This window comes from Electrona antarctica, assembly GCF_951216825.1.
Source record: "Electrona antarctica genome assembly, chromosome: 5".
Lineage (NCBI taxonomy): Eukaryota > Metazoa > Chordata > Actinopteri > Myctophiformes > Myctophidae > Electrona > Electrona antarctica.
The window spans coordinates 13,558,076-13,572,687 of NC_136810.1; the positions used below are offsets into that span (position 1 = coordinate 13,558,076).

Consider the following 14,612-nt stretch of genomic DNA (forward strand, 5'->3'; position numbering starts at 1 on the left):
CTGCTGCTTTTGAATTTGAATCCTGAAAAGTACATTTTTTTGAGTTTTCCATCCGACAGCGACGGCTTGTAGATGCTCTATTTTTGGCACGTGCTATATTTAAGCTCATGCGCTGTGAGCTTGTAGATCTGCTATCTTTTGACTAGCCAAAATATAAAATAGGGCTTAAGTGGTTAATGTACGTTTTGTATTGATAATCAAAAACTGTCAAATAACTGCAACTGCTTTAGTAACTTACTGTATACAACACAGCACTTAAATAATTGCAGCAGAATAAAAAATACTGAGCTGTATAGTGGTGTAGATGTATAACGATAAAAAAACCAAAACAAAAACGACTCAAGTAAATGTACCGCAATGTTGTACTTAAGTTCAGTACATAAATCATCTCTGTCCAAAACTGTTACTTTTTAGATTCAAATTCAAAAACGGCAAAAGTACCAGATCTACAAGCTCAAAACCAGTCTTGTCGGCTACTTTTGATGCTCTTGTGTGACGCTGTATGATGATCAAGTTACAAGTAGGGCATTAATATAAGAAAAACACAAAAAGTTAGAATATGGAGATAAGAGGTTTCTGCCCTACAGTAACAAAATGTACTTAGTTACTTTCCACCACAACCAGAAAATGAAAGCGCTGGCTTCTTGCTTTATTTCAACAATCAGCACACAGAGGCACCTCGTAACTCAGAGGGAATGATGCAGTGATATGTCATCAATTTAATCTGGAAGTTGGACTAGAGGCTAAACTGTTGGGTCATCGTAGAGCGCTGCCTGCGGTTCTGCAGAACACTCCCTGAGGCTGATGTAGTGTTTTTTTTAAAGCAACAACAGAACACTATACCAGAAACCAGAACCACTTTAAACCCGCTGTCCCTTGAAACAAGAGCTGTTGTCCACCCTCAGCCAAAACAATGTTAAAAAGATATATTTTGCGGCAAGTATAATAAAGAGTTTTGAAAATAGCTGATCTACAAGCTCACGATGCGTCGCAAGCTTGTCATCAATTTCAGTTCCGATTTTGTCTGCTCATTTCTTTGTGTCATCACTTCCGATTTCACTTGTTTATCCTGTGTCCTGTATGAGTTATCTTTTGATTGGCTGTGTCCTGTATGAGTTCTCTCTCTTGATTGGCTAAAATTGGAATCCTGGCCTGAACATTGAGAAGGTTCCAGGGGGTCCACAGCAACATGTGTTAATATATTATCACAATCAGTTAACCCTATAGATCAGCAGTTGGTAAATAGCCAATCTGGGTACTCATTGGCAAAACAAAGGAAAAACAGCACCCTCTTGAGTCACAGTCTGACTAGTAAATAGCAGATCTACAAGCTTGTATGTACATCTGCTATTTTCATAACACTCTACACATTTGGAATACTTGTGAATCATTTTGAAACAACACAAATCTTGTACACTGGGGTCCCCTGGGCCCTGGCACACAGTCTATTCATATGAGAGGGTCCGCATCAAAATACATATTCATTTGGGAGTCCTTGACATAGAAAACTTCGACAACCACTGTTGTAAAGTGACATAAAAGTCACAGACTTGGTTTGGAGGGACTATAGGACAACAGTGTGGTGAGTTTAGCTGCTTGCCTGACTGACTGACTGCAGGGCAGGCCATACTCAGGTGCCAAATTGAATCTTAAGGGTATATCCAAAAGGCTGGGGTGTATATTGTGTGCTCTCTTTTCCTGAGAGAAGTATGTAGCAGAAGCCTCAGTCACCATTTTGACAACCCTCTCAATGTTATGAGTGTGGAAAGGCCAGTTGGGCACCTCCATGGGGGTGTCAATGAAGGTCTTAATCTCCAAGGTGTTTAGTGTGCAGGTGAGAGCAGAGGTGGCTCTGACACACCTTTTGACCAGCTAACCAATGCTGGAGCATCATAATTGATCTAAGGTGTACTTCTGGTTCTTACAGAGGAGTCTCCCAGCTGAGTGTCTGGGTCTCCTTCTCCCTTGATGGCCAGGATTCTCTTCACCCCCTCAATCATCTCATTCTGATCCTTAGAGCACAGTGTTTGGACGATGGCTGAGACAGGATGTGCCTAGGCCCTGCAATCCAGGACTCCTTGACCTTTACATTGAACCAACATGCATAATACAGTATGGTGATGGCTGTTTTCTGACTGACTGACTGACTGACTGACTGCACTGTGGTGCTGGCTGTTTACTGACTGACTGACTGACTGACTGACTGCACTGTGGTGCTGGCTGTTTACTGACTGACAGACTGACTGACTGACTGCACTGTGATGCTGGCTGTTTTCTGACAGACTGACTGACTGACTGACTGCACTGTGGTGCTGGCTGTTACTGACTGACTGACTGACTGCCTAAACTGTGGCGCTGGCTGTTCCAACAGGCATATGAGCTGAGAGATGTCACCATGCAGCCCTGCCTGCTGCACAGAAAGGGCCCGCTGACAGCCTGTATAAACACTGATGTTTTTTTCACCCTGTAATCGCATGTTCAACTTAAAAAAAAGAGCTCCCATGCAAACGAATTCCACGGGCATTTGGTCATACTTTGGTTTCTCTCTCTGCTGTGGTGTGTGTGTGTGTGTGTGTGTGTGTGTGTGTGTGTGTGTGTGTGTGTGTGTGTGTGTGTGTGTGTGTGTGTGTGGTTTTACTCCTGGATGGGGCGGGGGTGCGTGTCGTCTCGTTCCCCCAGGGACAGGGTGGAAGGTGGGATGGAGCGGGTGGAGTAATGTCTGTTAAAGAGTCTGGTGGAGTTGTCCTCCATTCCTGGCAGGGCATCATTAAGCCATGATGTGGCTCATCGCTGGATGCTTGGCCCCTCTAGGGGAGGTGCTCTGTGGATGGCAATGATTGGTCCTTCAGCCGGTCCATATCGTCTCCATGTTCTAACTTTTCTTCTGTTTTTATCGTAATGTCTTACGCCCTACTTGATCATACTACCGTGTCACACAAAAATAGCAGATGCGCAAGTTCATAGATGTGCTACTTTTGATTCTTTTGAATCCTGAAAAGTAACAGTTCTAGATTATAAGGTTACCACCGATGTAACATTAATAGGGCCGATATATCCAAATCCATATTTAGGACCAATAACCAACTTAATCTTGCTCATGCTCATCAAAACATTGCAGAACTGCCTGCAAACTTGCAATATATTGGTTACGTTGAAAACATTTGGAATGGAGTTTAAGTGGTTAAAGGTAGTGTAAGTGATTTTTTTTTAAATTAATATCAAAACATTTTGTTGAATACATTTTTTAAATAATGTTAAGACTCTACAATCCCATTGTAATCACTGAGTGTTTGTTCAGTAACATGCATGGGTCTCCCCATCTCTCCAGCTCTTAACAGAAAATACATATTCAAGTCGGGATACCAATTTTATCCAATCAGGAGAAAGAACCCATTCGTTAATATTGCATATTATTCCAGTTCCATTTTCTTTTCATTGCTTCCAATTTAACTTATTTCTCCTTTAATACCCTGTGTGAATTCTCTCTCCAGATTGGATAACCTTGCTATCCCGTCCTGAAAATGTATTTTCTATAGTGTTTACTGAAACATTCTATAGTAATAATCACTATATATTTTTTGTATCTTTTCTTTTGTTGCTTTTTACCTATTTTTCTCCCTAAAATGTATCATTGCCAATTCCTCCCCACACACATTTCTGTGTGTTGTGTTGTCACTGCTGTTGTATCCTACTGACTCACCTGCCAGTGAGGAGCCTCCACCGGGAGGACGTAGAGCCTTTGTTCTACTCCGCCCGCCCAACACTCTCTGCTGGCAGGTGCCGTCCCAGCCCATAGGAATATATGCAATGAGCATTATCACCCTCCCCCGAACACGGGCCAATTGTGTTCGTATTAGGGTTGTCCCGATCGGATCGGGTGATCGGAAATCGGGGCCGATCACATCATTTTTAAATGATCGGATCGGGAGCCAAAAAACGTGATATTCCATATCATAATATTATACTGGATATTGTCTGTGATTTGGGATATTGTACTATTGTAATATGGCATAAACATGTTATATAAAATATAAATATCGGATCGGGAAAAATCGGTATCAGCAGATACTCAAAATCAAATGATCGGAATTGGATCGGGAGATCGGGACATCCCTAGTTCCTATAGATACTGGACAAAGCCGGATGCACCACCAGTCCACCACGGCGGAATCGAACCCACAACCTCTGCGGTGGTGGGCAGGCACTTTTACCACTGCACACTAACACTTACTTTAATGACTTTCTAGGGATCTGACCATGCCTCCGTGTCTCTCCTCCTATAGGTGTGGTCAGACAAGTGAAGCCGCTGATCGGTCCATTGAACCTCATCCTGAAGCTGTCCATGAGCAACCTGGGAGCCCAGGGAGTGTCACACAAGAACGTGGTCAACGTGCATGTCTTTGTGTCCGAGTTCTGGTTCTGAGCTCATGCATCATGCCACAGTTGCCACCTTATGCAACATCATGCACCAACGCATCGCCTTGTTGTTTCACTGCACCTTCTCTTAACAGAGGACACACAAAACACACACAATGTACTCGAGGAAGGATTCTGTTTGGAGTGTCCGGTGATGTGCATGCACACAATGATTGTTACGTCAATGGATGAAGACCACCGGAGGGCTGTTTAATGTAGGGTGCAACGGTCCATCTAAATAATCGATTTAATTTATTATACAAAGCGAATTGATAATCGAAGAAATAACAGATTTTCAAAAATAGCTTTTTTCTATCGCTATTCTTATTGTTGAGGTGTAATGCAGGGCTTAAGTGGTTAACTAGATTAATTGGTTTAGTAAATTATAAAAAAGTTATATGATTTTTTTTCATGTCGATTTCATTATGGAAAAAGTAAATACTGGCAGGGAATCCTCCTGATTTCCTGGAACAAAACAGAAAATACAAAGCTATCTCTACAATAATCGCTAAGAAGATGATCGACAGTTGCAGCCCCTATATTTTAATCTCTCGTTTGATAACCCTCTGGCCTTTCCACTGTTGACAGACCACTAGCTGCTTTTAATTGTACAACAATACGAGAGCACTCTGTTTTCATTTAAATATGACAAGCTCAGCCTCGAATGCATTCCTGTATTGCAAAGCGGCATAACGGAGCGAAATGTGTGAAAGAAGGGCGAAAAAGGCCTCGTACTATAAAACTCAATTTGAACAACGAGGCATCCAGAATGTGGTTGTATAAACTCAAAATGCATGCATTTTGAACACATGTTGAAGCCTTATTATGTTGATTGAATGCAACACTATTTTAAAGTGAAATTATATCACTTCCTATTGTGGCATTTACCTTTTCTATTCCTAACTGTATGCGTTGCCTAAGGTGTGTTTTTTATGGAATAAACATTATTTTTAGTTACGATATCTCATTTTCTTGTGAGTTGGGGACATGGGGAAGAGTTATTCAACTTGATTGCATGCCGCCTTAGATCAATGGAACTAACACGGAATTCACTATTGTATCACAAACAATGGAAACAAAAATTTCAAGGTTTAAAAGAAAATAATACCATGCTTTTTTTTTTTTTTACATAAAATCTTAGTCTTCTGCTATTTATTTGGGGACCCACTTGCCTGACGACCCACCCTTTCCCTTTGTGGTCGGGGGGGTGGCAGGTAGAGTTACCAAGGGAGGAAGGAGAGCGGCCAGTGGGTCGGTATCTCCTATAGGTACTGTACCACCATGGACTCCATTCATTCTCTAATTACATGTGTCAGTGAACCAGAACCTCCGTTGGGCTGAGAGGGGACGACATCAGACAGTGGATGCACGTGGTGGACGGCCCAAACTAAGGTTATATCCCAGGCAGCCGGAGAGAGGAGAGAGGCCTCCTGGGGCTTCAAAGACAATGGTACGGAGGAGGGGGACATCCATCAGGGTCTGCAGTCGTCTTACACTGATGGATTTTAAGGCCCTGTTGAAGGGGGGATATCCCCCTCCCAGGAAATGGGAGGCCGCAGGTCAGCCTTGTGGTCGACATGAAAAGGGGAGAAAGAAACACAGACTGTGCGTGCGTGCACACGCGTGCACGTGTGTGTGTCAGTGTGTTTGACTGCTGAGACCTTTCTTTTAAGTTCACATTTGATACGGTACACATTGTCTACTAAATGCCCTGACAAGAGAGCCTCGTGTATAATTATACAAACTTATGCTAATGAGAGCTTGAATTCGCCCCAGCTTAGGAAGTAAATCCCAAACAGACATGGGTCCATGGAACAGTTATAACCACATGAAGCCTATAGCACGTACCTATGAACATTCTAACATTCGGTGAAAATATAACCGATCTACAAGCTGCAGATTTTGGTGAAGTGATTTGGTTTAGAGCAGTGTTGGGCAGTAGCATGAGTTACAAAGTGTTACATTACTATAATATCATCGCTGTTGGGCAGAAACCTCTTATGCCCATAATTTTACTTTTTGTGTTTTTTTTCGTAAATGAATGCCCTACTTGGTCATACTACAGCATGTCACACAAAGATCCACAAGCTCGAAACGCGGCATGAAGCGATATGTTTTGAGTTTGTAGATCTGCTACTTTTTGTTATTAGTGCAGCCGCACCCGGCAGCCGGCGAAAACTAGAGTTCTCAACAGGCCCGGAAATTAAGGCCCGGCCCTGCCTGGGCCCTCATCAAACCCTGTACATTCAAGAGAATGTCCCCCTGCTACCACCCTTAGATCTCATATGGAGCTGACCGGTTCTGACATTCCATAATTATGTTGATCTGACTTCATCAAACCCTGTACAGTGTATACTCAAGACATGCTCCTTATAGCCAATAGCCTACAGAATTCATATTCCACGTTGATCTAAGGGCTTATACAAGTCCGCTATCCATATTAACTCAGTAAATGCATTTATAGGACATTATTGATTACAAACTATTAACTTTACTACTCTTCCTGAGTAACTTAAGTAAAGGAGCAGAACTAGTATAGGGCCCTGGACTATATAAGCATATAAGGGTTAAACGGTTTAAGAAGTGCCTCTGGATGAGTTTGGTTAGTGGTTACAAACCAGCGCATGGAGTGAACAGTGAAGAATGTCTGTGCACTATTGTATGTCCTGCCTGTGTTAAGAAGCCAGACCGTCTTTGTTGAATGGAGCAAACACACCAAAGTGGCATTAAAAAAAAAAGAGACACATGCCAAAACAGACACTATGACCTAGCTCTGCACACACTAAAGGAGTAATGTTACAAGCTCTACAATACAAAAATGTTGGAATCAAGAATCTGCAATCCATCCTGAGTTCAGACAAAGGATTTGCGACGGGACCAATCTGGGAACCCATTCTGTTAAAAAGAAAAAAAAATGTTTTTCCCTCCTCCTTTTGTGTGCAGGAACTCGGTTTGTCTCCTCCCCTTTCTTAGTCCACTTCCTCCTGGGTGCTACTGTGTTTATTCCTACTAACAACACTGCATGTTTAGGGCAGTGGTGCTAAATGGTAAATGGTGCATTTATATAGCGCCTTTATCCAAGGCGCTTTACATAGATTGTGCATTACATTCACCCATTCACACACACATTCATACACCGATGGCGGCAGAAACCATGCAAGGTACCAATCAGCACATCAGGAGCAATTTGGGGTTCAGTGTCTTGCTCAAGGACACTTCGACACTAACTCTGGGGGAGCCCGGGTTCGAACTGGCGACCTTGTGGTTACCATCCGGAAACTCTACCCCTGAGCCACCGCCGCCGCTGCTGCCGGTGCTGACAGATTCTCCTGTTAACAGAATCTGTCTCAAGAGATTAAGACAAAAAAAAAAATCATTTAGGCCTGATTTACACTTTGTCACATATTGGAAATAGGGATGGAGCTCGATAACCCGGAAAAAACAGATAACAAGCTTATTGAGTACCCGGTATCAATAAGCTTTGGGCTTATCAAGCCTGTTATCGAGCATAGCGGCCCATCATCCCATGACATCATGTTTAAACAATCAAGACAGGAGGCACGCTTTTAATTCAATATTATTTTCCAAAAGTAAAAAGGTCAATTGCCTTCAATCTGTTAGAAAAGTGTTGTATTTGAAGGCCCTAGTAACTTAGTAAGTGCAAGTGATATTTTTTTAAATAAATATTAAGCATTAGCATTAAAGCATTGAGCATATTCTGTTTATAAAGAGCGGAGGATACTGGCCAATAAAGGTTCTGTTCAGAATTTATTGGCGTCTCCCGTCTTTCCACAAAATAATAGAACATTCTTGATAGTGGGCTCGATAAGAACCCGGCTCAATAAGCCTGATCAATACAGTGCTCGTTATCAATACAAATTCCCTAGTTGGAAATAGCTAGCCGCTCTACAAGCCCACAAACTCATAATGTGTTTCAATGCGACTTTGTGAGCTTGTAGATCTGCAATTTTTTTGGCAAACAAATTTTGTGTAGATGGATAAAAATAACCAAGTACAGTGCAACTCAGGTCCGTTTTACTAAGGGTGCGTTCGGAAATACCGCACCAAGTCGCCAAATAGTTTGCATTGCACAGTGCACTCAGTGTGCTATTTCTGAACGTGTCAACGCACATAGTGTAACAGGGAGACCTGTCTACTTACAAGGTTCTATGTCCACGCCCCAATTACTCAGGTGTAAGTAGTCACTGATTACCCCCTCCCCTATAAAGCCTGGTGATCATTCATTCATTTCTGCTTGGCTCCTGGTATGCACTGGCTTGTTTGAGAAAGGTTGCCACTGAATTGTTTTGATGTAAAACCATTGTTTAGACCAGTGGTCCTTGAGGAGGTTCCAGGTGGTCCCCAGCTAAATGATGTAAGAGTTGGTAACCAAATGGACCCTAATAGTAGGGGATGTTATCGTCAAAAGCGTTACGTGGCGGATAAAAGCATGGCTGATGATTTGATACAGATGTCCCTTGGTTCATTCTAAAACATCCCAGAAGGGCTGCCCACATAAAACAGGAAATGAGTTGTGGACAAAATTCTAAATGGCCACCTAAAATGCTGACAGTTGACTCGAAAGACACCAAAAGAATCTCCAACGCATAACATTTGGCATGCATCTCCCTTGGGTCACCCTAAGACATCCTAGAAGGGGTGCCCCAAAGAATCTTTAAGAGGAAGTGAATTATTGACAAAATTGAAAATGGCTGCCTAGGCCTACAGTGTTTGCAATTGACTCAAAAAGTCTAGAAGCTCATAGAAGCATACAATTTGGCACATATGGCCCTTGCGTCATCCTAAGACATCCTAGAAGGGGTGCCCAAAATAATTTGAAACAGGAATTGAGCAATTGACCTTAATTGAAAATGGCCACTACAGTGTTGACAGATGATGCAAAGGACACCTAAAGAATCTCATAACATGAAATGTGGTACAAATGTCCCTTGGGTGATCTTAACGCATCGGGTGCCCAAAAAGATTTAAACAGGAAGTGAGTTTTTGGCTAAATTCAAAATGACCGCCTAAAGCATTTGATACGAAAGGAAACTGATGGTTAATCCTTAAGCGCTTAGCCAGGAATCAAACAGTTATGCAGTGCTTGAAATATACACCTGTGTTCTGTATGACAAGACAACTGCCATTGAAAATGTCAATGATTGGACTAAGGAAGGACACGTTTCCTCAAAAATGTCTCTGGAAAGCATTCCCCCCACCCAGGCTGCAATGCTACAGTATTCAAATTGAGAAGTTTATCAATGGCTTTTGGTCCAGAAGCCTGGAAGCTGCAATCTCTACCATCTCCTGAAAAATATGGACAGATTAAAGTAGCTGATTTGTGGACACTTGTATGGAGTGCACACATCATTTTATCGTGTTTTTCCATGTTTTTATCATCTTTTTGACCTAAGTTTAACAAAATCAGGAGCGTCAAACCTAGTACCGTCCAATTTTCCTGAAGGGCCCCTGAGAGCCAAGGGCCCCTGGACCACAGTACGGCCCCACTGGCCCAATGGCTAATTTGTGTATTTGTCCCTGTGTACAGTAAGTGATTTTGCAGTGTAAGTGTGTTTAGCTGTGTGTTGAAATAGTTTGAACCCTCACCCCTGCACTTTCTGTCTCTCCTACCCCTAGTTGATTGTTGCTATACTCTTGTTCCCTGCACCCTATTAAATTGTGCTACCGGTATATAACCTGCTTATTGATTATAACTTCCTTTTTGCAGACTGACATTTTATGGGTGGTTTAAAATAAATCTATCTGATAATTGAGAGCATGTCTCTGCTCCCCTTTATTTACAACAAACCTATATGTTGCACTTACTTTAGCACTAGTCATTCATCTGCATGTCGGACTAGCGTCTGCTCCCGTGCTTGCGGTTATGGTTAGGTTAGGAGATGAGGTGGGTTAAGTGCCACAGACGAAAAACAGTCTAAGTCCACACTATTGATCCATAATGTATAAATGATAAATAAGGGTTCAGGACAACGAGGCCTTTTCGTGGAGGGGTCAGAATGAAATTTGGACTTAGACTGTTTTTCGTCTGTGGTACTCATTTGTCGGACCAATGACTTTTCTGAACTACGTACTGCACCCCTTTAATTGAGTTCCATGAGTTAAATTCCCACGGTGGCGTATAGTCGAAGGTCCAGATCTATTATATTTCTGCCAGGGTTACATAAGTATAAGGGGTCTAAGACGAGGTGGTTAAACTGAAGTAATGCTGTACTGTAAACCAAAGCCGGGTGTCTGTGAGAGCGGGCTCCACGGGATCCCCAACCAAATGAGTTCAACCACTTTATAACCCTGGTCCATTTGAAAAGATACGCCAAGGACGCCCATAAGAGAAGACCTTTACAGCTATAGCAGTGATTCTCAGCTATTTGGTTGAACGGTTGGTTGAATTGCATTGGTTCATGACCAATTTAATATAAATGTGAGGGTCCGGCCCTTGACATGAAAACGTTTGAGAGCCACATGCTGTAAACTCTGAGTATGGAGAAGGACAGTCCGGTTTCAGTCAGTGCTGTATGGAGAAAACACACCGGAGAGGAAGGGGTTTCTTCCTAAACAAAGGGCAGAGTATGACCAACATAATAGCTCTATGGCTCAGGCTCACACTGTGTGGGAGGACATTACCCCGGCAGGCAGGCGACTGGCCTGGCCAGGCCTGCATGGCTGCCTCTGCATGTGGAAAGTAACATTTACCCAAGTACTGTACCTTTGGAGGTATTTTTTTCCCCTTTACTTGAGTATGTCCATTTGATCTATCCCACTACATCTCAGAGGTAAATATTGTACTTTTGACTCCAATTATTTGACAGCTTAATTACTTGTTACCTTGCCAATTTAGATTATTAATACAAAACATGCATTTGCCACTATATTCTTTCGGCTATTTTCAAAAGATCTGTACATTTTAGAGAAAATTTGTGAAATGGTACATTCTGCATAATGTACTTTTACATAATGCAAACCGGTATTGATACTTTTTACAACAACACCACAGTAGGCTACTTCTGGCTGCCTGTTGTGGATGTGGACAGTAGGAATAAGGCTTGCAGTCCCTTCGCAGCAGCTACAGCACTGCTAGCTGCTACCAAACCACATACAAACATGTGTGGGGACAAATTTGAGCAAATATTTTCTGCCAGATTTGCTCCAAAACAAAAGCCAAGAAGAGTTGAGCCGCGAGCTCTCTCACTGGAAGCCCTACACTACAGGATGACTAAGCCTCCGCGAGTGGACTTGATGAGTCGACATAATGGCGGGTGGTGAGTTGGAGGGGGGCCTGCGTGTGTGTTTGTGTGTGTGTCTGGTCTGTGTTTGTTTGTATTTGTTTGTGTGTTTTGTTTGTTATAAGATTGGCGGTCTGGCTTGTGCGCTGAGCGGTCACAGTGGTGTCTGGCCCACCGAGTGCTGCAGTGCTACGGAACAGGGGACAGGGGTAGAAAGTAAGTAACTAAGTACATTTACTCAAGTACTGTACTTGAGTATGATGTACTTTTACCTCCCATCTCCATGTTTTTGAACGCCCTACTTGATCATACTATACAGCGTCCGTGCACCCGACAGAGACGTTATACTTTACATATACTTTACTTCACTACACCTTGCAGGCAAATATTTGACTTTTTTAGTCCACTAAAATACTTCAGCTCTGTTTGAAAATAGCTGATCTGCATGCTTCTCCAGTCTTCTCCATGTAGTTATTCATGGTTAGATGAGGCTTAGATAGAAAAAACTACTAATCAACGTCTAAGCTAAGCTTATACTGCTAAAAAACTTTCATTTTTAGATGGACGTCAAATAGCCGCCTATTGCTCAGTGGGCTACTGATTTAAAAGCATTTCTAGAATCTGCCTCAGGTCTTAAGGGTTATAACAAAAGTCATATTGTGCTGCTTTAAGTACAAATATAAAGTAAATGTAAATGTACTTATTTCCTTTGCACCATCGCGGAGGGACTGTGTGTGGAGGCACGTGCTGGGCTGACTCCTGCGCTCACCCACTGCACCCGCTTTTTCCTGGCTCCTCCACTGGCCTCCACCGCAACACATGTTATAGGATCTAAGTGAGTTCTTTTAATAAATTTGGGGGTATTTCGTGTTTTCTTTTTTTTCTTCCTAGGTCATAAACCACTGTTTGTCATTACCATCAACACAATGTTTTTGGTTTTGTTTTAGTTTCGATGGGCACAACCAGAATGCAGTGATTTGCTTTACCCCCACAGTCACCTGAAGAAATATAGCTCTTTGCAGTCCATCTCTTGTTAAAGTAGGGGCAGGGCTCTTCAGTGTTTTTCAAAGACCCCTTAGCTGAGAGAGAGACAAAGCAGGGACCCCCGCCCCTCATACATCGTTGCTGTCGGGCAAAACACTTATCTCCATATTCAAACTTTTCTTTCTTTTATTTTTCCTGTAAATTAACTCCATGTACTACTACAGTGTCACACCCTCCAGGCACCGCGCCCCCCTCGGAGGAGTGAGGAATGATAAAATACAAATACTGTAAAAACAACCTGTTATTCATAAATAAAAAATGCCACTGGGTTGAGGAATAAAATAAAATAGGCCTATTTTAGAAATAAATATTCTTAAACTAAACTTTTGTTTTTATTATCATCATCACGAATCAGGGTCTGACAACGCTGTTTCTGTTTCACCTTTCCTTTTACCTGCGGGGGCCGGGGCACACACATCTCTGCTGTCACAGTGTCCGCTCTTAGGTTGTTTATTTACAGCATGGCTCAAATGGTAAATGGTGCATTTATATAGCGCCTTTATCCAAGGCGCTTTACATAGGTACCAACCAGCACATCGGGAGCAATTTGGGGTTCAGTGTCTTGCCCAAGGACACTTCGACATGTAGAGGAGGAGCCGGGATTCGAGCCGCCGACCCATGGATCATTGGACGACCTGCTCTACCTCTTGAGCCACAGTCGCCCCAAATAAATTAGCTTTGGGGCGACTGTAATTTCTTTGGTCGAGTTGTGTGTTGTGGAGGAAGAGGACGACGGCGCAGCATGTTCTCTATTGTGCTCTGATGGGCCATGTTTGCTTACTATGCTGCTGCTAATGTTGTGCTGCATTCTGACGGCTGTGCCGCTGTGCCAAATGAACTGCTGCAGCAAATGTTATAATGGCTACTGTATGTGTTAAATGGTAAATGGTGCATTCATATAGCGCCTTTATCCAAGGCGATTTACATAGATTGTGCATTACATTCACCCATTCACACACACATTCATACACAGATGGCGGCGGAAACCATGCAAGGCACCAACCAGCATATCAGGAGCAATTAAGGGTTCAGTGTCTTGCTCAAGGACACTTCGACACTAACTCTGGGGGAGACCGGGTTCGAACTGGCAACCTTGCCGTTACCATCCAGCCACTCTACCCCTGAGCCACCGCCGCCCACCGCCGTGTTCTTACGGCCGGCCCGGGACGTGCTGTGCTGTGCTGCAAATGTTATAGGACATATATGCCTACTCTGTTGTGGTCTAACAGCCGACCCATCACTGGCCATTGATTGTGTTAAATTTAGGTCAAAAAGATAATAAAAAGCAAACAAACAAACAAATACTCCCCCCCCCCCGGTTGTAAATGACTTCCCGGAAGTTCCCGCAGCTATGCAAATCACTACAGGCAGATATTGGCCGCCCACCCAGCCTGGGTCTGCCGGACGTTTCTTCCAGGGGGAGTTTTTCGTTGGCACTGTCGCAAAATTGCCTGCTCAGGGTGGGACAATGTTGGGTCTCTGCTCTACATGTAAAGTGTCTTGACAACTCTTTGTGATTTACCACTTTAATAACATTTAATATAATTGAATTGATTGACTATTCTTAGATGCCTATTTTAGATGCTTTTATTATAATGTATTTTTTTTCTTGTCTGTTTATGAGAGCTGATGTAACACCTTAATTTCCTCTCTGGGATGAATAACCTACCTAATTACCTACCTACCTACTGTACGTACCTCTTCAGGTCGTCTTTTCCCTAATCCTTCATGTCCTATGTGAAAATATTTTCAAAAGTGGTGTTTCCCTGAAGTCCAATAGATGGCACACACACACAGCACAACACAACACAACAGTGTGTGTGCATGGGGGCATGGATGTTACAACAGTCTTTTCATGAAGTGTGTGTCACCGCAGTGCACACAACATGCTACACACACAGTGGAAAGGAA

The 14,612-nt window shown here is 42.8% G+C and overlaps 1 protein-coding gene across 1 annotated transcript in view; it reads left to right on the forward strand.

The window, feature by feature from the left end:
• The window catches only part of fbln1 (fibulin 1), a 74,091-nt gene extending 68,718 nt beyond the window's left edge, over window positions 1-5,373 (forward strand). Inside the window, exon 17 of the mRNA XM_079500605.1 lies at window positions 4,284-5,373. Within this exon, the coding sequence (XP_079356731.1) occupies window positions 4,284-4,423 (140 nt within the window). The 3' untranslated portion in view covers window positions 4,424-5,373. The remainder of the gene's footprint in view (window positions 1-4,283) is intronic.
• Window positions 5,374-14,612: the final 9,239 nt, after the last annotated feature.